Source organism: Cololabis saira, chromosome 15 (genome assembly GCF_033807715.1).
Source record: "Cololabis saira isolate AMF1-May2022 chromosome 15, fColSai1.1, whole genome shotgun sequence".
Taxonomy (NCBI): domain Eukaryota; kingdom Metazoa; phylum Chordata; class Actinopteri; order Beloniformes; family Belonidae; genus Cololabis; species Cololabis saira.
The window spans coordinates 39,297,994-39,321,831 of NC_084601.1; the positions used below are offsets into that span (position 1 = coordinate 39,297,994).

Genomic DNA, 23,838 nt, shown 5'->3' on the forward strand with positions numbered 1-23,838 from the left:
TCATTTTAGTCAAAAAATCTCATTACACTTAAAACAAGAGTCATTACCAGAAAAATAACTTGTTATTTGACAATTTTCACCTGTTTCAAGTAAATTTTAACTTGAAATAAGTAGAAAAATCTGCCAGTGGGACAAGATTTATCTTCTCGTTACAAGCAAAAAAATCTTGTTCCACTGGCAGATTTTTCTACTTATTTTAAGTGAAAATCTACTTGAAACAGGTGAAAACTGTTGTTTTTTCCTGTGATGAATCTTGTTTTAAGTGTAATGAGTTTTTTTTACTAAAATGAGACATTTTAACTAGAATAAGACAAATATTCTTGTTAAGATTTTGAGTTTTTTCAGTGCATACATAGCAGATTCAGCTGTAGATAACCTTCGGTCACATTTTGCCTCATCTGTCAGTATTTACGCGTTAATTTACAGCTGCAGCTGTAACTCTTTGCTTCTTTGCATTACGGGCCAACTGGACCATTTAAATTTGTGTTTACTGAGAAAGTCTGTTAAAGAGAAAAGGGAATTATAATCGTGCATCTGCGTTAAGTCCAGTCCTCCATTATATCAGCTGTTGTAATCGTGTTCGTTGGGCCTCATAGCTGAGCTCAAACCAACTGTGAACGGATTGTTTCAGTAAATGATTCAGTTCATTTGTCACTCACACACTACAGATATCCCACACGCTTAAAGAGCAACATTAAGGGCGAGACAGAGGCTTGAAACGGTGGAGCTATGAGCCCAACGGCCAGAACAGGAAACATTTTCTTGTAAGAAAACGTAGGCTCCTTAGCTGATTTAAGCCCCAGCTCAGCTGTTGCATGCTGGGAAAACAAGGACTGGTGAGTGAAAGGATGGGTGGCATTTTATAGTTTTACTGTTTCACAATGAAACACTGCTAATGTGTGTTTTAACCCTTGTGCTGTCTTTGGGTCGAGGAAGGAGGAAGAGAGGAAGGAAGGGAGGGAGGGAGGGGAGGGAGGGAGGGAGGGAGGGAGGGAGGGAGGGAGGGAGGAGAGGAAGGAAGGAAGGAAGGAAGGAAGGAAGGAAGGAAGGAAGGAAGGAAGGAAGGAAGGAAGGAAGGAAGGAAGGAAGGAAGGAAGGAAGGAAGGAAGGAAGAAGGAAGGGAGGAAGAGGAAAGAAGGAGAAAAGAAGGAAGGAAGGAAGGAAGGAAGGAAGGAAGGAAGGAAGGGAGGGAGGGAGGGAGGGAGGAGGAGGGAGGGAGGGAGGGAGGGAGGGAGGGAGGAAGGAAGGAAGGAAGGAAGGAAGGAAGGAAGGAAGGAAGGAAGGAAGGAAGGAAGGAAGGAAGGAAGGAAGGGAAGGAAGGGAGGAAGGAAAGAAGGGAAAAAGAAGGGGAGAAAAGAAGGAAGGAAGGAAGGAAGGAAGGAAGGAAGGAAGGAAGGAAGGAAGGAAGGAAGGAAGGAAGGAAGGAAGGAAGGAAGGAAGGGAGGAAGGAAAGAAGGAAAAAAGAAGGGAGAAAAGAAGGAAGGAAGGAAGGAAGGAAGGAAGGAAGGAAGGAAGGAAGGAAGGGAGGGAGGAGGGGAGGGAGGGAGGGAGGGAGGGAGGGAGGGGAGGAAGGAAGGAAGGAAGGAAGGAAGGAAGGAAGGAAGGAAGGAAGGAAGGAAGGAAGGAAGGAAGGAAGGGAGGAAGGAAAGAAGGGAAAAAGAAGGGAGAAAAGAAGGAAGGAAGGAAGGAAGGAAGGAAGGAAGGAAGGAAGGAAGGAAGGAAGGAAGGAAGGAAGGAAGGAAGGAAGGAAGGAAGAAAAGAGGAAAGAAGAAGGAAGGAAGGAAGGAAGGTAAGGAAGGAAGGAAGGAAGGAAGGAAGGAAGGAAGGAAGGAAGGAAGGAAGGAAGGAAGGAAGGAAGGAAGGAAGGAAGGAAGAAAAAGAGGAAAGAAGAAGGAAGGAGAGAGCAGGAGGAAGGAAGGAAGGAAGGAAGAAGGAAGGAAGGAAGGAAGGAAGGAAGGAAGGAAGAAGGAAGAAGGAAGGAAGGAAGGAAGGAAGGAAGGGAGTAAAGAAGGAAGGAAGGGAGAAGGAAGGAAGGAAGGAAGGAAGGGAGTAAAGAAGGAAGGAAGGGAGAAAAGAGGAAGGAAGGAAGGGAAAAAAAGAAGGAAGGAAGGGAGGAAGGGAGTAAAGAAGGAAGGAAGGGAGAAGGAAGGAAGGAAGGAAGGGAGTAAAGAAGGAAGGAAGGGAGAAGGAAGGAAGGAAGGAAGGGAGTAAAGAAGGAAGGAAGGGAGAAGGAAGGAAGGAAGGAAGGGAGTAAAGAAGGAAGGAAGGGAGAAGGAAGGAAGGAAGGGAGTAAAGAAGGAAGGAAGGGAGAAGGAAGGAAGGAAGGAAGGGAAAAAAAGAAGGAAGGAAGGGAGGAAGGGAGTAAAGAAGGAAGGAAGGAGAAAAGAGGAAGGAAGGAAGGGAGTAAAGAAGGAAGGAAGGGAGAAAAGAGGAAGGGAGTAAAGAAGGAAGGAGAGAGCAGGAGGAAAGAAGGAAGGAAGGAAGGAAGGAAGGAAGGAAGGAAGGGAAAAAAAGAAGGAAGGAAGGAAGGAAGGGAAAAAAAGAAGGAAGGAAGGAAGGAACAGGAGAATTAGGTCATTTTGACCCAAAGACAGTACAAGTACAATTATAAAATTGATCAAGTTCATACTTTCTACTTTTTCAAATTAATAATCAAAAATATTAGTTAATTTATTTATTTTGTTTCAACTGCTGCTCCTAAAAAGTCAGGAAGCTTAACTTACACGCCACAAAGAATAATGTGAATGCCCTTCTTGTTTGAAAAATAAGTAAAGGATATATTTAATATATATTTAATATATATATTCAATTTAAACACTTTCACTGCTGCAGCTGCTACAGATGTTGCATGTGATTCATCATTAGACTGATGATGGACAGGACTGATTGGGTCTGAGCTCAATTAAGAAATGAGTTCCAGTTAACAGCTAATATAAAGAGTTAACGCCGGTATCCATCTCCATATAAATGAGATTCGTTAAGACTTTGTGTTATTTAAAAACAAGAGATGCAGAATCCTGGCATGTCAGAGAAATATTGAGAGCGGTCACTAGCAATCCTCTGCTCAATTAACATGCAAATCGATGACTCAAACTCGGGACACATGCCAGGAATTCAAACCCTTGCGAGGAGGATGATCGATAAAAATTTTTATTAGAACCAAGCAGGCATGAATAAACGGAGACAGAGCTTTGGAAATTGCTCCACTGGTCCACGGGGCAAGTTACAGACTGAGTTATAAATAGACGCAATTCTCCCCCTCAGACAAAGAGATCTCATTTGAAAATCAAACACTGGCCGAGAAGCCTAATTGGGGATGGAAATTGGAATGGAAAGAATGGGGATGAAAGATGAGGGAGGGTGTTGGGGTCGTTGCAATTAATAGGCTCCAAAACGTATAATATACAGTGAATAACACATTTATCCTAAATACACCGGACACAACATGAACAGCACTTGCACAAGCGATCTGCAGCGCTACAAAACACTGAACACAGCACGCCGAAGCACACGAGCACCAGACACTTGTTGTCACAACACTGCACAGAGAAGTCACTACACTGCAAAAACTCAACATCTTAACAAGAATATTTGTCTTATTTCTAGTTAAAATGTCTAACTTTTAGTCAAAAAAATCTCATTACACTTAAAAAAAAGACTCATCACTGGAAAAAACAACAATTTTCACCTGTTTCAAGTAGATTTTCACTTAAAATAAGTAGAAAAATCTGCCAGTGGAACAAGATTTTTTGCTTGTAATGAGAAGATAAATCTTGTTCCACTGGCAGATTTTTCTACTTATTTCAAGTTAAAATTTACTTGAAACAGGAGAAAATTGTCAAATAAGTTATTTTTCTGGTAATGACTCTTGTTTTAAGTCTAATGAGATTTTTTGACTAAAAATGAGACATTTTATCTTTTTTTTTAAATCTTTTTTCTACTTACAGGACTGTCTCAGAAAATTAGAATATTGTGATAAAGTCCTTTATTTTCTGTAATGCAAAAATGTCATACATTCTGGATTCATTACAAATCAACTGTTTCAAGTAGATTTTCACTTAAATTTTTTATAATTAATTAATTAAATTATTAATTTAATTAAAATTAAACAGTTTAAAATAAAATACAAAGATATTATTTTTCAGAGGTACAGGGATGAACAAAATGCTTGGGTGCAATGATACAGTGTTTATTTTTGATTTATCTTATTTTTATCCTTATTTTCTTACACTAGTCAGTAGCTTATGTTGCTACAATGTTTTTATTGTCTTGTTTTGATAGTTTTTTATTTTTTTATTTTTATTTATATATTTATTTTAATTATGTTTGCATAATGTTATGTTCGCATGTGTTAGCTAGTCATATTTAAGGAGAGGGGGTGAGAGTTTATAAGTTTTACTTCTTCTCACTCCCTTTCGAATATGTACTTTGTTATGTCTCATGTTAAGACGATTGTCTTATTTTCTTTCTTTTTTTATATGATTCATATTCGAAATAAACACTACTACTACTACTACTACTACTACTACTACTAAAATAAGTAGAAAAATCTGCCAGTGGGACAAGATTTTTTTGCTTGTAATGAGAAGATAAATCTTGTCCCACTGGCAGATTTTTCTACTTACATGACTGTCTCAGAAAATTAGAATATTGTGATAAAGTCCTTTATTTTCTGTAATGCAAAAATGTCATACATTCTGGATTCATTACAAATCAACCTTTTATTATTTTAATATTGCTGATCATGGCTTACAGTTTAAGAAAACTCAAATATCCTATCTCAAAAAATTAGAATATTCTGGGAATCTTCATCTTAAACTGTAAACCATAATCTACGACGGAGTATTAGGGCCAAACTAAGACAAAAAAATTGGAAATTACGAGAATAAAGTCATAATATTATGAGAATAAAGTCGTAAAATTACGAGAATAAAGTCGTAAAATGACGAGAATAAAGTCGTAATGTTGCGAGAATAAAGTCGTAATAGAATAAAGTCGTAATATTACGAGAATAAAGTCGTAATATTACGAGAATAAAGTCGTAAAATTACGAGAATAAAGTCGTAAAATGACGAGAATAAAGTCGTAATGTTGCGAGAATAAAGTCGTAATAGAATAAAGTCGTAATATTACGAGAATAAAGTCGTAAAATGACGAGAATAAAGTCGTAATGTTGCGAGAATAAAGTTGTAATATTATGAGAATATAATTTATGAGAACTCTAACAGGAAGAGCTTCTTCTCCCTGTTAAAATGAGGAATATTGAGCATCTTGTGAAGTTATATTTATATATTTATAATATATTACGACTTTATTCTCGTAATATTATGACTTTATTCTCGTAATTTTACGACTTTATTCTCGTAATTTTAGACTTTATTCTCGTAATTTTACGACTTTATTCTCATTACATTATGACTTTATTCTTGTAATTTCCTTTTTTTGTTTTTTTGTTTGGCCCTAATACTCCGTCGTAATAATCAGCAATATTAAAATAATAAAAGGCTTGCAATATTTCAGTTGATTTGTAATGAATCCAGAATGTATGACATTTTTTTTTTTTTTTAATTGCATTACAGAAAATAAAGAACTTTATCACAATATTCTAATTTTCTGAGACAGTCCTGTATTTCAAGTGAAAATTTACTTGAAACAGGTGAAAAGCGTCAAACAACAAGTTATTTTTCTGGTAAAGACTCTTGTTTTAAGTGTAATGAGATATTTTGACTAAAAATGAGACATTTTTAACTTAAAATAAGACAAATATTCCTGGTAATATTTTGAGTTTTTGCAGTGTACTTCACACAAACCCGCACCATAACACCACCAGCACAGCGTACACGTACACTACATTCCCCAACACGCCTGTGGAGATGCTTCAGTAGGCAAACAAAGTAAGTAATCTCACTTACTTTGGCTTCTTTGTACTCAAAGATCTAATTGAATTTCCATCAATGACCCGTTAAGTGTGTCATTGACGTCAGCTGTTGGAATCGGTGGAAGAGAGGGGGAAGTAGGAGTGATGGGAAGGGGCACCCACAGGGGCGGCCATGTTGCCTCCAAGCTCCTCCTCTTCCTCCTCCTGCTCTCGGGTGAAGTCGTGTTGAGACGCGGTTAACACTTACAACAATCTGCTGAGTTAAAAAGATCATTTCTGGGTTTTCTTCATCCGTGTCAGATGATTATTGAGATCACAGGGAGGATAAAACCAGGTGAAAGTGCATTTCAGAGGCTGTTCTGAGAATCTAAATGTTTTCATTTGTGGGTTAAACCTAACTGTGGCTCTCTTATAGGGTCGCCACCCGTCCCGTAAAATACGGATTTGTCCTTTATTTGAGAAATAAATGTTGCGTCCCGTATTGAACTAATATGGGACGCGATTTGTCCCGTATTTTCATTAATTTTTACACCATATTCTAGTTGAATTATTGAAATAAATTAACTTTTACACCATATTCTGGTTGAATTATTGAAATAAATTAACCTTTTACACCATATTCTAGTTGAATTATTCAAATAAATTAACTTTTACACCATATTCTGGTTGAATTATTGAAATAAATTAACCTTTTACACCATATTCTAGTTGAATTATTGAAATAAATTAACTTTTACACCATATTCTAGTTGAATTATTGAAATAAATTAACCTTTTACACCATATTCTAGTTGAATTATTGAAATAAATTAACCTTTACACCATATTCTAGTTGAATTATTGAAATAAATTAACCTTTTACACCATATTCTAGTTGAATTATTGAAATAAATTAACCTTTTACACCATATTCTAGTTGAATTATTGAAATAAATTAACTTTTACACCATATTCTAGTTGAATTATTGAAATAAATTAACTTTTACACCATATTCTAGTTGAATTATTGAAATAAATTAACCTTTACACCATATTCTAGTTGAATTATTGAAATAAATTCACTTTTACACCATATTCTAGTTGAATTGTTGAAATAAATTAACTTTTACACCATATTCTTCACCTGTAGGCTATATTCTACATCTGGGCTGATGTGGACATACGTAGCATAGGAGGATATTTCAATTGCTAGTATGGCTGGCTGTCTCTACAGTCATGCAAGTTCAATGCTATTAAAGCACTTTAAATCAAAGCATTTTATTTTTTCATATAAAATAAATACATTTTTATTCAGTTTAGAAGTTTAGGGGCTTTTTTTTTGGCTCCTGCGCTGTTGAAATCAGGGTGTCCCTTATTTCTATTTCTGAAAGGTGGCAACCCTACTCTCTTATGGTCTTTGGGGTTTAGTTCTGGGATTAAATCTTTCTGCGTTTATGTCTGGTCAACAGTTCTGGTATTACTGTCTGCTACGCTCTCAGTCTCGGGGCTGTGGGAGGACAGTTTGAGTCGAGTGATGTACGGACACCCCCCCCCCTCCAACCCTCCAACCCCTGACTAATCTGTAAGAGCATGTTATTCCAACACTCAGTGAGGTTCCATGCACATATAAATCAATAAATCAAGTCGGGCATACACTGTGCGATTGCCGCCTCGTTTTGAACCAATTTTCCTCTCGTGCGACTATTTTTTGGAACGGGCCAGATTTCGACCCAATCGTTGGTCGTGCCTCGTGCAGTGAACGTGGGGTAACGACGAGAGAGTAAAGGCTCAGTTATGGTTCTGCGTCAAAATGACGCCGTGCCTACGGCGTGTAGTTTGGATCGACGCAGAGGACACGCCATCACCTGCGCCGTCTCTGACGTGCACCTCCTGAAAATTGTAACTACGCGTCGAGGAGACGCCGACCACACGCAGACCGAGAGGGCTGTGATTGGTTCGTTTGAAAGCGAAGCATTTCCGGTTTCCGGTTTGAAGCAGTAGTGAACTTCCAGGGCTCTTTTCTTTGTTTATGTGTGATTTTTTTTGTTTTTGTTTTTTGCACAATAGTTGTCCTTATTTCTTTGATTTACTGTGACCGGAAAAAGTCTGATAAACCATTCAGAAAAAGATCGCTAACTAGTGGCCGCGGGGGGTACTGCACCGCGACCAAATGGAGAGACGGAGAAGTCTGAAGGTTTCAGCACAGCGTCACGGCTGCGGCGTGTGCTCTGCGTTGGTGTGACGCAGAACCATATTTCAGCCTTAACACCTCACGACGAGCTCCCGATCACGAATCGTGAGGTCGCAAGAAAGTCAAGCGTGTTTGAAATCCTGGTCGCTCCTCGTGAAGAAATCGCACAGTTAGAGCAGCTATGACCCAATTTGCCTCATCCTTTCGCAGAGAGCATGCGCAATCTCTGATGTCACGTCAAAAACTATTATTTGTAGTTTAAAGTGTTGCAAATTCACATTACAAATCATGTTTTAATAGCAGAAAAAAAAGACTGCATTTCCCACGTCTGCCCAGACAATTCCTTGTCCAATCACGGCGTTGTCTTATCTTTTTTCATTTATCGCCACGCAGAATGGCACAAATTGAGCGCATTTGTTTTTGCTGAGCATCTTCGGTGTCTCCCACTTCGGGGTTCCTCCTCTTCCACTTCTTTTTGACGTTGCAGTTCCAGTAACAGAAGTCCAACGGGAGGATTATGATCGTATAGTGTGAGCAGACGGGTCGATCCGAGCATCGGGACGTACAGTGTGAGACATAAATCGTGGGCTGTGAACTTTTGAACTCAGCGATCTAGTCGTGCAGTTTGAGATGGGGCTGAATCAAACGATTTAAAATATCGCACAGTGTCTGCCCAGTTCAAGGATTAAACTGGAGTTTCTGAGAAATCCAACTATACATGCGCGAGAAGACCATCGATTATTGAGTGAGGTGCATTCGACTCCCCGATGCTAGGTGGCGCCACACGCACTTTTGCGTTCTTCCGTACAATTAGTAAACAAGAGCAAAGGAGGACAAAACCATGCAAAAATATGGACGCTAACGATGCAGCAGCTCTGTTAATGTCCTGCATACTAAGCCTGATCATGTTGCAGCTAAGATGCACTCAAGTCTCCCTCTTCTTCTTCTGTTACCATGTTTTGTGATGCCGTGACTGTTATTACTAGGGTTGCCACCCGTCCCGTAAAATACGGAATTGTCCTTTATTTGAGAAAAAAATGTTGCGTCCCGTATTGAACTAATACGGGACACGATTTGTACCGTATTTTCATTAACTTTTACACCATATTCTAGTTGAATTACTGAAATAAATTAACTTTTACACCATATTCTAGTTGAATTATTGAAATAAATTAACTTTTACACCATATTCTAGTTGAATTATTGAAATAAGTTAACTTTTACACCATATTCTAGTTGAATTATTGAAATAAATTAACTTTTACACCATATTCTAGTTGAATTATTGAAATAAATTAACTTTTACACCATATTCTAGTTGAATTATTGAAATAAATTAACTTTTACACCATATTCTAGTTGAATTATTGAAATAAATTAACTTTTACACCATATTCTAGTTGAATTATTGAAATAAGTTAACTTTTACACCATATTCTAGTTGAATTATTGAAATAAGTTAACTTTTACACCATATTCTAGTTGAATTATTGAAATAAATTAACTTTTACACCATATTCTAGTTGAATTATTGAAATAAATTAACTTTTACACCATATTCTAGTTGAATTATTGAAATAAATTAACTTTTACACCATATTCTAGTTGAATTATTGAAATAAATTCACTTTTACACCATATTGTAGTTGAATTATTGAAATAAATTAACTTTTACACCATATTCTAGTTGAATTATTGAAATAAGTTAACTTTTACACCATATTCTAGTTGAATTATTGAAATAAGTTAACTTTTACACCATATTCTAGTTGAATTATTGAAATAAATTAACTTTTACACCATATTCTAGTTGAATTATTGAAATAAGTTAACTTTTACACCATATTCTAGTTGAATTATTGAAATAAATTAACTTTTACACCATATTCTAGTTGAATTATTGAAATAAATTAACTTTTACACCATATTCTAGTTGAATTATTGAAATAAATTAACTTTTACACCATATTCTAGTTGAATTATTGAAATAAATTAACTTTTACACCATATTCTAGTTGAATTATTGAAATAAGTTAACTTTTACACCATATTCTAGTTGAATTATTGAAATAAGTTAACTTTTACACCATATTCTAGTTGAATTATTGAAATAAATTAACTTTTACACCATATTCTAGTTGAATTATTGAAATAAATTAACTTTTACACCATATTCTAGTTGAATTATTGAAATAAATTAACTTTTACACCATATTCTAGTTGAATTATTGAAATAAATTCACTTTTACACCATATTGTAGTTGAATTATTGAAATAAATTAACTTTTACACCATATTCTAGTTGAATTATTGAAATAAGTTAACTTTTACACCATATTCTAGTTGAATTATTGAAATAAGTTAACTTTTACACCATATTCTTCACCTGTATCTATATTATACATCTGGGCTGATGTGGACATAGGAGGATATTTCAGTTGCTAGTATGGTTGTCTGTCTGTACAGTCATGCAAGTTCAATGCTATTAAAGCACTTTAAACTTTAAATCAAAGCATTTAGTTTTTTCATATAAAATAAACACATTTTTATTCAGTTTAGAAGTTTTGGGGCTTTTTTTTTGGCTCCTGCGCTGCTGAAATCAGGGTGTCCCTTATTTCTATTTCTGAAAGGTGGCAACCCTATGCATACTAAGCCTGATCATGTTGCAGCTAAGATGCACTCAAGTCTCCCTCTTCTGTTACCATGTTTTGTGATGCAGTGACTGTTATTACTCCCAGCCACTAGCTCGGCTAAGCGTGGGTTGAGTATACATGCCGGAATTACTGGAATTAGGACACATTATCTGGCACTAATAGCTCGATCTCCAGAGCTTCAGTTCGGTTCGACTACAGCCCGGCTAAGGTGTATACACTAGGGTTGCCACCTTTCAGAAATAGAAATAAGGGACGCCCTGATTTCAGCAGCGCAGGAGTAAAAAAAAAAGCCCCAAAACTTCTAAACTGAATAAAAATGTGTTTATTTTATATGAAAAAACAAAATGCTTTGATTTAAAGTTTAAAGTGCTTTAATAGCATTGAACTTTCATGACTGTACAGACAGACAACCATGCTAGCAACTGAAATAGCTTCCTATGCTATGTATGTCCACATCAGCCCAGATGTATAATATAGCTTACAGGTGAAGAATATGGTGTAAAAGTTAATTTATTTCAATAATTCAACTAGAATATGGTGTAAAAGTTAATTTATTTCAATAATTCAACTAGAATATGGTGTAAAAGTTAATTTATTTCAATAATTCAACTAGAATATGGTGTAAAGGTTAATTTATTTCAATAATTCAACTAGAATATGGTGTAAAAGTTAATTTATTTCAATAATTCAAGTAGAATATGGTGTAAAAGTTAATTTATTTCAATAATTCAACTAGAATATGGTGTAAAAGTTAACTTATTTCAATAATTCAACTAGAATATGGTGTAAAAGTTAAATCATTTCAATAATTCAACTAGAATATGGTGTACAAGTTAATGGAAATACGGTACAAATCGTGTCCCGTATTAGTTCAATACGGGACGCAACATTTTTTTCTCAAATAAAGGACAATTCCATATTTTACAGGACGGGTGGCAACCCTAGTATACACGGCTTTTAAAAACTCAATATTGGTCGGATTAAGGCAATAACTCGACTTTCTGTTAGTGCACGTAAACGTACTGAGTGTTATTTCACCATTTTACTTTTATTAAACCAGTTAAACTGCCTTTACCAGTTCTCTTTGTCATCCATTGAGATAAAAATGGACAAAAGTAACAATTGTCCTTTCCAGAAACTGGATTAACGGTTCGGTCGACTCCAGTGAAGAGTAACACAACAGATCTGAGTCTAGATTGAATTCCCCTTGATCTTTGTCCCTCCAAATCAATACCAATTACTAAGATAAAGAAGCTTCTGCATGCTCCGTTTAGCCATGTTTATAGTATAACTCACTTGGCTGCTTTCGCTAAATAGCCATCTAAAAAAAACAGACTCAAAGAAAACCAGAAATAATCTTTTATGTCCGACAGGGAAACACCCCTGTGATTCCTCAACAACAACTTCACGCTTGAGCCGGTGTGGAGCAAGTGGAGGCAACATGGGGGCTGTTTTTACCAGGTAGCAGCACAGACACACACCTGACACACCTGTCAGAGAGGACTTAGCCAGGGCACCGATCCCATACGTGTCGGGCTTCCTCTTGAGACGAGGCAGAATGGAAGTAGTGTCCTCCATGGACAACTAAAGAGAGAGAGAGAGAGAGAAAGGGAGAGGAGTGAAGGGTGGAGAGGTTGAGTAGAAGTAAAGAAGATGGGTAGAAGAAGAAGCATGAAGAGAAACGACAGTTGCAAGGAGCAGGAGGTTGAGGGATGTTGGCATAAAAAGAAGGACGATCAATGGGACGGGAAAGATGGCCAAATAAAATGTATGGAGAGGTACGAGAATGAGAATGTTGAATTAAAGGAATTGAGGTGAAAAGAGCAGGAGATTGAACATTCAAAAAGTAGTTTCGAAAGGTGATAGATGAAGAGAAGGAAGTTGTAATATAGAGGAGAAAAGAGAGGCGAGTTAATTATTTCAGCACTTTGGAAACGGCTTGCACGAACCACTGACTGACTGAAGAGAGGAGAGTCGTAGGAATGTGGTGACTTAAAGGTATTGTGACATGAAAAACACATTTTTCTTGATTTTTTGTGTTTTGTTGGGTGTCTTGACATCAATTACACCCAAAAAACAACAAACTTTTAACATTCAGTGTATTGTGTGCTTTCTGGGATTTTCCGCATAACTGTGCAAAAACGGCGCATGTGGTTTGCTGGCGGTCCGTTACGTAACGATCCGCTAAATCACCGCCCCCTCCACCCAGCTCCCTGTCTCCTCTCCTCTCCAGCGCGCCATAAAGGCTGATTTATGGTTCCACGTTACACCGGCGCAGAGCCTACGGCGTAGGGTTACGCGGCGACGCGCACCGTACGCTGAACCCTACGGCGTAGGCTCTGCGTCGATTTAACGCAGAACCATAAATCAGGCTTAACACGGAGCTGTTTAGAGCCTCTTCTGTTCTAATCACCGGAGAAAAACTGCTAAGAAGACCCGCGGCCACTGACTGGACTTAAGATAAGGGTACACTGCTGCTTGCATGCCTTTATTTTTATGATTGTTTGCGGTGGACTGCTTTTCCGTGCATGCTTCGCCTGTCGCTCCCGGCTTAACTCTCCGACGCCGCTGTTAGAAGTCCGGTTCGGTGTGCGCACAGACTTCATCCTCGGGCTGTAGTCGCCCTGTCTGGGCTGTGTGTGTGCGTGTTTGTGGTCGGTGTGCGCGCGTGTGTGTGGAGACGCCGGCAGAAGTGTGCAGCGGTTGGTTGGAGGAGGTTTGGAGGAGGAGCGGAGCAATGATTGACAGGAAAGGGGGAAAAGGAAGCATTTTTCACGGCGCAAAAAAACACTGTCATAAAAAGTCAGGAATGGAGTACTAGAGTGAAGTTTTTCTTGTTACACTCTTTTAGACACATTTGAGGGATGTTGGCCAAGACTTTTAATAGTGTTAAAAGCATGTTAAAAATGATGTCACAATACCTTTAAAGGAAAAAAAATGAGTGCAGTTCAGTTGCACTGTGAGTGGAAAAACACGGAGTCTCTTTAAGAAACAGCTCATTTTTGCCACAATGTAGCCCTGAATATAGTTTATCAGTAACAAATAGATAATGTATAAACACAAAACCAAGATTCCAGACAGTTCAGGTTGTTAATAAAGGTAAAATAATGGAAACATTTCTAAGAGATGTTTAAAGAGCTCAGTATCAGCCGGAACTATATGCACCTTTGTCCACCTGTCCAAAACACTGAACCGTCCCAATCCATAGAAACCGGGAGATGGCTGTTATTACGAGTTCTGGTGATGTGAGGATTCAATGTAATGTAACGTGAAGCCCTGACCACGTGATGCCCACAGAGCTCTCATGTGTTCTGTTCATAGATCAACAGGGTTTAGATCAGGGGTCACCAACCTTCTTGAAACTGAGAGCTACTTCAAGTGCACTGAGTAATGCAGAGGGCTACCACTTTGATAAAACACTGCTGAAATAACAAAGTTACACAGTTTACCTTTAATTTAACATTATTATTAATGAAGACACTAATCGTTAATGATTCATCAAAAATAATTATTCAGAATGATTAAACAATAGGGGTGTAACGGTACACAAAAATCTCGGTTCGGTTCATTTTCGGTACAGTAAGAAAACAAAATGCAAAATATAAACGTGCTAGTTGTTGCACACACACAAAATAACATTGGCTCTACGTGTGCCGGCGCTAGGACCCCGCGGATGCATGGTGTGTCGTCGGGCTGTGTTTTCCTTCATGCTTCCCTGCAGCGTCTCATGCAAACACAAACACATGTACCTGGCAGAAACATTTCTTTATATAATGTTGTCTGTCGCCCGCGATATTTTTTCTTTTTTTGGCCGGCGCCATAGTTGGCTAGCTACAAACTCTATACATCCCATAATGTATAATAATATGCCCGCGCTCTCAGCAGTGGTACTCGCATCGTTAAGGCTGATTTATGGTGCCGCGTTACACCAACGCAGATCCTACGGCATAGGTTACGCAGCGAGCGGCCGTACGGTGCACGTCGCTGCGTACCCTACGGCGTAGGCTCTACGTCGATTTAACGCCGAACCATAATTCAGGCTTTACTAGGCAACGAAGCAGGTTGACTCCCGTTGCAGAACAGCGCTGCAGAGCCGCTCATAAACGTAAATGATCATTGTTTTTTTTTTTTTTTAGGCCTGGCGGGGGGTCTCATGGTAGGGGAAACACTGGACTTGTCACAATTATGTGCTTAGCTCTTTAGTTCTTCATTAGTTAGTGCTTTTTTCTTTAATCTTAATACTTTCTCGGTGTGAGCGCAGAGCGCTGCTGCAGCAGCGCTCTGCTCCACAACGTGCGGTCCTCTACTTAATATGTCCGTGTGGAAACTCGTTCGGTACGCCTCCGTTCCGAACCGAACACGCTATACCCAACGGTTCAATACAAATACATGTACCGTTACACCCCTATTAAACAAGGTAGGAAACAGATACATTTCAACATGCAATATTTAATTTCTTATATACCTTTCCAAAAGTTTCATTTTCAAATGATCACTTCCACAACAATTTGCAGGAAATCTTTTTCAATTTTCACAAGCCACTAACAGTTTTTATCAAATCGTGAACTCTGCAGCATGTTTGTACAAATGATCAATCATGTAAGATTTAACAAAAATGTACTCCTTTTAAAATAAATCTTTTGATATTTACTGAAAGGTCTCTCCACGTTGTGCGCCTGATTTATGGTTCTGCGTTACACCAACGCAGAACCTACGGCGTAGGGTACGCGGCGCTGCGTACCCTACGCCGTAGGTTCTGCGTTGGTGTAACGCAGAACCTGAAATCAGCCTTTAGCCGTCGCATCGCAAATGAGAGACACACAGTTTTCTTTCACGTTAGTAAAAAAAGAACTCTCCCTCCCATTCACTGTGAAAATGATACGTTTTCTTCCTTTTTCCTGCCATGTTTTTGTTGGTAGAAACCGCTTCCGTCTCCTCATCTTTGCTTTGCAGCGCTCACGAGCTCGTCTCAGCAAAGCTGTGTTTGGTCATGCGCACTAGACTGACCTGACTTTTTTCATGATTTATATATATTTTCTTTTTTTTATTTACGTTTTTGTGTATTCGTTTTTGAGTTTACATCACTGTGAATGTAATTTAAAAAGAATAGCAACACAATTAAATACAATTTTAGACAGAGCTAGTTCGGGATTAGTGCTATTTTTAGAACTGGCCTGCGGGCGACTGATGCGGTCGCTGCGGGCGACCTGGTGCCCGCGGGCACCGGGATGGTGACCCCTGGTTTAGATCATGACGACAGTTATAGGCAAAACCTTTATCATGAGGTCGATGAAGAGTTGCCACACTTGTAAAAGTCGCCTATCCAAGTTATACTCAAAGTAAATTGAAAGCTGTTCTTGAACCGTTTGAAGTAGATGGATGGTTCTGGTATCTTTTGAAAGGTAACACTCTGAAGTTCTTCCCCCAACTGTCAGAATCACTGTAACTACTACTATTATTCCGTAATCTCAGTTTGAACACACTGAAATAGAAGGTTTTTATTTCAGCCGGAAATTAGTTTTGTAATCAGATGTCTGCAGATTAGTGAATCTGTGGCTTATTGGCTTCAAAACACACTGAGACACAGCCTGAAGCCTTATCTAGTGCAAGTTCATATTTGATAACAATATCACAAAAAATTAGTATTTTACACATGTTTTTGTAAGACTATGTCTTACAAAGAGTTTTATTATAACAAGTATGTCCCGTGTGGCAACAGGTTAAAAACTGGTCCTGTAATTTTCTTATGCAGACGCGTCATCTCAACGACATCTGGATACCTGCACTCCGGCTGTATGACAATTCCCGTGAAGGGAGGAGATAGACTAGAGCAGGGGTCGGCAACCCAAAATGTTGAAAGAGCCATATTGGACCAAAAACACAAAAAACAAATATGTCTGGAGCCGCAAAAAATGAAAAGTCTTGTATAAGCCTTAAAATGAAGGCAACACATGCTGCATGTTTCTATATTAGTTAGAACTGGGTCCTCGGCTGCAAATGTAGCATGCTAATGCCTTCCCACATGACTCTTTTTGTTATTGGACAACTTATCGCTACATAGCAAACGTTCAGGCAAGGATTGCAAATGATTCGCTCCAAGAAACGTTGAATCCTCTACGGAAGAGGAGAAAAAATATTTGAGAGGGAAAGATTTTTTTTTTTATTTTGCACTTCGAGAAAAAAGTCGAAATGTCGAGAAAAAAGTTGAAATGTCGAGATTAATGTTGAAATACAATTTCAAGAATAAAGTCGAAATTTCGCCTTTTTTCTCAACATTTCAACTTTATTCACGAATTTTTGACTTTTCTCGAAATTTCAACTTTTTTCTCGAGATTTCGACTTTTTTCTCAAAATTGTATTACAACATTAATCTCGAAATATCGACTTTTTCTTATCATTTCAACTATTTTTCTCGAAATTTAAACTTTCTTCTCGACATTTCGACTTTTTTCTCGAAGTGCCCAATGAAAAAAAATCTCTCCCTCTCAAATATATTTTCTCCTGCATGCCCTGATACTCTTCCGTACAAATCTTCATTAACAGAAATGTTAAAATTTAATATTTATTCTACACATTTTTACAGCATTAGAAAACGTTAAGAATGTTTGTGTCATGTTTGTCCTCCTACAGAAACCATATGAAAACAAAAAATGTATTTCCCTCCCCCATCGATTTCCATTTTCGAACATTTTTGAAAAAGCTCCAGGAGCCACTAGGGCGGCGCTAAAGAGCCGCATGCGTCTCTAGAGCCGCGGGTTGCCGACCCCTGGACTACAGTGACTGTCAAATCAAAAACTCACACCCAGATAAGACACTCCCGTCTGATTACCAAATGTTTAGACGGGGATGATACGAGTCAGCCTTGATACCCAGACCCAGATCAGAGCAGGAATATCCAGCTTCCTCATCTTCGTCAACTTGAAACGATGGAAAAGAAAGCTGTCGTGCTCCATCCATGTAGCGTATTTTGACCAAAACATGTCATCGAATTTTCATGAAGACCTCAAGAAAATGTTTGAATCAACTTTTAACATCGTAAAGGGCGCTAAAATACTTCATGGTGCAGCAAACCTGATGGGCTTGTGTTATTTCTAGTGTGCTTCCTGACACCAGTGCTCATGACAAACCAGCCAGGAAACGAATGCACACAGAGACGAATGGTGACTCATAAATTACAGCCTCCCAGCAGAAGAAAACTATAAAAAGATCTGTATTCTGGAGTTGTGTACAGTATAGATGTAAGATTCTGAGCCCAAGTACAAATGATCCCATCTATCTTCCTGTGATATGCCATCTGTGTGTTGCTGCCCGCTCTCTGCAGGCAACGGCAACAGAAGCGAGGGAGCCAGCAGGTATTAAGACTGTCATTTTAAAGCAATTTTCTCCATCCACGTATCCACAAGTGATAATAATAGAGCTGAAGTTGAGATGTTTTATACGACGGAGTATTAGGGCCAAACTAAGACAAAAAAAAATTGGAAATTACGAGAATAAAGTCATAATATAATGACAATAAAGTCGTAAAATTACGAGAATAAAGTCGTAATATAATGAGAATAAAGTCGTAAAATTACGAGAATAAAGTCGTAATATTACGAGAATAAAGTCGTAAAATTACGAGAATAAAGTCGTAACATTACGAGAATAAAGTCGTAATGTTGCGAGAATAAAGTCGTAATAGAATAAAGTCATAATATTATGAGAATAAAGTCGTAATATTACGAGAATAAAGTCGTAATGTTGCGAGAATAAAGTAATAGAATAAAGTCGTAATATTATGAGAATAAAGTCGTAATATTACGAGAATAAAGTCGTAAAATTACGAGAATAAAGTCGTAACATTACGAGAATAAAGTCGTAATGTTGCGAGAATAAAGTCGTAATAGAATAAAGTCGTAATATTATGAGAATAAAGTCGTAATATTACGAGAATAAAGTCGTAATGTTGCGAGAATAAAGTCGTAATAGAATAAAGTCGTAATATTATGAGAATAAAGTCGTAAAATTACGAGAATAAATTCATAATATAATGAGAATAAAGTCGTAAAATTACGAGAATAAAGTCATAATATTATGAGAATAAAGTCGTAATATTACGAGAATAAAGTCGTAATGTTGCGAGAATAAAGTCGTAATAGAATAAAGTCGTAATATTATGAGAATAAAGTCGTAATATTATGAGAATAAAGTCGTAATATTACGAGAATAAAGTAATAGAATAAAGTCGTAATATTACGAGAATAAAGTCGTAAAATTACGAGAATAAAGTCGTAACATTACGAGAATAAAGTCGTAATGTTGCGAGAATAAAGTCGTAATAGAATAAAGTCGTAATATTATGAGAATAAAGTCGTAATATTACGAGAATAAAGTCGTAATAGAATAAAGTCATAATATTATGAGAATAAAGTCGTAATATTACGAGAATAAAGTCGTAATGTTGCGAGAATAAAGTCGTAATAGAATAAAGTCGTATTATTATGAGAATAAAGTCGTAATATTATGAGAATAAAGTCGTAATATTATGAGAATAAAGTCGTAATATTACGAGAATAAAGTCGTAAAATTCCGAGAATAAAGTCATAATATTATGAGAATAAAGTCGTAATATTACGAGAATAAAGTCGTAACATTACGAGAATAAAGTCGTAATGTTGCGAGAATAAAGTCGTAATAGAATAAAGTCGTAATATTATGAGAATAAAGTCGTAATATTATGAGAATAAAGTCGTAATATTACGAGAATAAAGTAATAGAATAAAGTCGTAATATTACGAGAATAAAGTCGTAAAATTACGAGAATAAAGTCGTAATGTTGCGAGAATAAAGTCGTAATAGAATAAAGTCGTAATATTATGAGAATAAAGTCGTAATATTACGAGAATAAAGTCGTAATAGAATAAAGTCATAATATTATGAGAATAAAGTCGTAATATTACGAGAATAAAGTCGTAATGTTGCGAGAATAAAGTCGTAATAGAATAAAGTCGTATTATTATGAGAATAAAGTCGTAATATTATGAGAATAAAGTCGTAATATTATGAGAATAAAGTCGTAATATTATGAGAATAAAGTCGTAATATTATGAGAATAAAGTCGTAAAATTCCGAGAATAAAGTTGTGACATTACGAGAATAAAGTCGTAATGAATAAAGTGGTAATTTATGAGAATAAAGTCATAATATTATGAAAATAAAGTGGTAATTTATGAGAACTCTAACAGGAAGAGCATGTTCTCCCTGTGTTAAAATGAAGAATATTGAGCATCTTGTGAAGTTCTATTTATATATTTATAATATATTACAACTTTATTCTCGTAATATTATGACTTTATTCTCATAATTTTATGACTTTATTCTCATAATTTTATGACTTTATTCTCGTAATATTATGACTTTATTCTCGTAATTTCCTTTTTTTGTTTTTTTGTTTGGCCCTAATACTCCGTCGTAGTTTTACGTAACAACAAAACAATTGTTTTCAAATGCTTCATTGGGCCTTCCCGTATTGAACACTGGTGTGTAAAACAGCAGAGTTCAGGAGCAACGTAATCAATCGGTGGAGTAACATCATTTAAACCAGCTGAATGGGATTTGCACTGGTGTTCAGTTTCCTGCACTGGGGAAATAGCTTGTTCTGGCTAATAAAACAGTAAGTGTTGCCAGTAAATGCCTAAAAGCATGTTAAGTAGAATTAGGAACTTTTTTGATGTGATCACGATGTGCTGTTTGGACGACCAGCCATTAGTGTTTTCTCTACAGCTCCACTTTAGTGGCTGTTGATTTAGTGTGTTGTTCAGTCACAGCAGCTGATCTGTGACCAAAATCAGTAAAACAAAATGAAAGTACAATAAAGCTATCTTTTTGAGGCAGATTGGCCCATCAGTTTTTGTCAAAACTGTCCAGTGCAGTACTGAACCACTCACTCATGGCCGTGATACAGGCTACCCTTTTTATTGCAAAAAGTTTGGGTGATTTTTCTTTTCCTTTCTAATGTGGTTTTGTCTTATTACAGTTATGTATAAATTAGTCTGATAGTAGTAGTAGTAGTAATTTATTTGGTCGATCAGTTTCAATTAGAGGTGGGTGCAATTCATCGATGTGTCGATGCATCGCGATGCGTCACGTGACGATTTGGAATCGATTATGGTCCAGTAATTTTTTTTTTTTTTTTTTTTTTAAGTTATCCTATCCAGATTCCAGACTGAATAAGCTGCGGAATCATTTCATTTTCAAGAATGCACATTTCTTATTGTTCACTTGAAATATGGCAGATATGTTTACACTAAGTTCATATCTGGTTTACTTGAATTAATGAACTCATTAAATCCAGGGCTTGACCGTTTTCAGTGTTTTCCGCCAATAGAGGGCGCTCTCATGCAAGTGCAGCTTTCCCTGGTCAAAGTTAAGTAAGTCAAAGAGCAAATGTTTACATAGTCATAAAATAAATAATTTTGTGTCTTTGAAAAATACATGTCAAATGTTCAAACAACCTTGTTATTTTCTTAATGAGTGTTGTTAGAGGAACTGAGTTAATTTATTGGCTATTTATTTACAAATGTAGCCACAGATGAAGACAAAATCAATCTTGTATGGAAAAAAGCATTAAAAATCACAATAATCCAAGAATCGTGGCACCAATAATCGAATCGAATCGACAATCGTTATAATCGAAGAATCGAGGAATCGAAGCTCCAATAATCGAAATCGAATCGAATCGTGAGGTACTCTTGTTTGCACACCCCTAGTTTCAATTGATACAATACATTGCATTTCATTTCCTTTCGTAGGAAAGAAATAATAAAAAAAAGTAAGGAATAAACCGACCAAAAGGTGTAGCTGAAGCCTAAGCTTATTGTGCCTACCCTTTTTAACTTTGTTTACTTCATAGATTGATACTAATACATCAGGACAAACAATCTACAACAACAAAAAACAGCAAAGTAAACGCACATGCAAAACAAGAAGGAAGACAAACGTAAATATGACGTGAAGTAAAAAACAACAAAAGACGGATCTCGGAAAAACAACTAACAGAGAAAGTAAATAATCAATGCTTAGAGGAAAAAAAAAAAAATCTCTAGAAGAGTGAAAACAAAAGGAAACCAAAGACCAATCATTACATTTTTTGGTATATAAATATTATTATTACAACAATAATTATTGTTATTATAGTACTCGTTTCATATAATATGGAGCATAATATATATGTTGTGAATTTTTCACGGACAGAGACGATCAGTTTAAGACGCTCTTATTTTGAAACGTAATCTAACGGCGCGAACCACTTCCGGTTGCGCAATTTAGCCGTTACGTAGCGCCGACAGGACAGTTAGATTGAGTCATTGACGATGTAGGTCATGTAATGTTGATTTATGTGGTAAAACTGTTCCGTTTCTAATTGTTCTGATCCTCTTGAGTATATTTAATATTAATAAGTGTTTGTTTTGTAATTAGCCATTCAAATAATAGCCTAACGTCGAGCTAAGTGGCTAATTCAGCTAGCGAGCTGCATCCCTGAGAATATGTGTGTATTGCTGCATTAGTTAATGCTTATTAATGTTAATACTTCGTGTTTGTGATTCATTCCCTTTGTTTATTGCAGAAACTCTTTCATCTTTCAACTGTTCATCATTCAATCAGTTCAGTTCTATCACCATCCGTCATCTGTATGTGAATTTCCAATACAGTAACGTGTGGAATATTCATGGGTTTCAGTCACGTGACATTTTTTGTTGTCAGCGCCATCTTGAGGACTGACCGAGGACCTTCACGTCGCGCAGCCAATATGACGTCTCACCTAATAACTCACTTAACTCCCGAAGAACAGCAATGGTATCTACAGAAAATTGACACTTTAGGTTTCGATCCGTATCTAATATCTAATCAATTACTGACTCCACTCCAGTCTGCCAAAAACCTGCCAGATTTGTCGTTTGCGGACATATCTACCTGGTCCACAATCCTTCTCCATACACCGGCAAAGCTCCAAGCCGTTTCCCAAGTCCAACTCAGCCTGGATCATTTCTCGTGTCCTCTGCTTTTTCCCCACATCTCAGTAATGATCTGACATGCTGACATATTTGCTGCATTTAACACATGGATCTATTATAAAACCGCTTTAACACCACACGCCGCTCATTCCACGCTGTTTGCTGTTTGATTGCGTCACCACACGTAGTTATTAATGCCGCGTTCCATTTACCTCGGAAATCGGAACTGGGAACTGGGAATGGCAGCCATCTTGGAATGGTAACTCGGGGGTGGTAAAGACTCTCCCACTTTCCCAGTAGGAAATCCCACTTCGAGGGGCGTTCCAGTTGAAAATTCCCACTGGGAACTGGGAAATTCCGACTTCCGAGGACAAATGGAACGCGGCATTAATGTTGTTTTTTTCCCCACTTACAGGACCTTTTCTCTCCCTCCCGTCCGATGTTCCGGGACCTATATAATAATAGGATATTATTTCTTTCTGCCACTTTATTGTGGTTTTTGTGGAGAAAAGAGGAGGAATCATAGAGATAACTTCTCATTTCAACTAACTGGATCAGCCGTTCCTCATCATGACTGTTTCCTACAGCGCTTTAACCGGCTTTCAACACGAGTGACAGGAAGAAAATAGAAGAACATTTAAATATCACAATATCCCACGGCCCACTTAAAGCACTGGTAAAAGGTCAATCCCGTTTTTTTAGACTTATTATTGTCGCATCCCACGGCACAACAGATAGACGGCATGTTGGAAGTCGGTCCTCAAGATGGCGCTGCGAGTACTGTGTGACGTCACATGATATCGATGAATTCAGATGTCTGTGTGTTCTCTGACCGGAACCCTGTAGTGGTCAATATTTACATTACACCAGTTTCTCAGGGGGTCGAATCCCCAACAATACATATATATGTATATATATATAGTTTTGTTTCACACTAATGTTCTGTATCTTTCGATTATATTGGATTTATACATCGTTTTAAATTTATTTATTGAACTACGGTTTTTTAATTCATTATTTAGGCTGTTCCATATTTTAACTCCTGCAACTGATATGCATCTTTCTTTAGTATTTATCCTAGTTTTGGTTCTATTATATATGGCAGTGCCTCTCAGGTCGTACCGGCTATCTCTAGCCTGGAAC

At 37.2% G+C, this 23,838-nt stretch overlaps 1 protein-coding gene across 11 annotated transcripts in view; it reads right to left on the reverse strand.

The window, feature by feature from the left end:
* Positions 1–23,838, reverse strand: part of LOC133460755 (protein FAM131B-like) — a 101,739-nt gene that overhangs the window by 41,157 nt on the left and 36,744 nt on the right. For 6 of the 11 annotated variants that reach the window (XM_061741514.1, XM_061741517.1, XM_061741507.1 and 3 more), the window contains one exon: positions 12,184–12,286. The exons of 2 other annotated variants lie outside the window; for them this stretch is intronic. In XM_061741514.1, coding sequence (XP_061597498.1) covers positions 12,184–12,280 — 97 coding nt within the window. In that variant the 5' untranslated portion in view covers positions 12,281–12,286. Of the gene's footprint in view, positions 1–12,183; positions 12,287–17,531; positions 17,553–23,838 lie in introns of those variants that run through there. 3 more of the 11 variants (XM_061741512.1, XM_061741513.1, XM_061741511.1) reach the window with 2 other exon arrangements.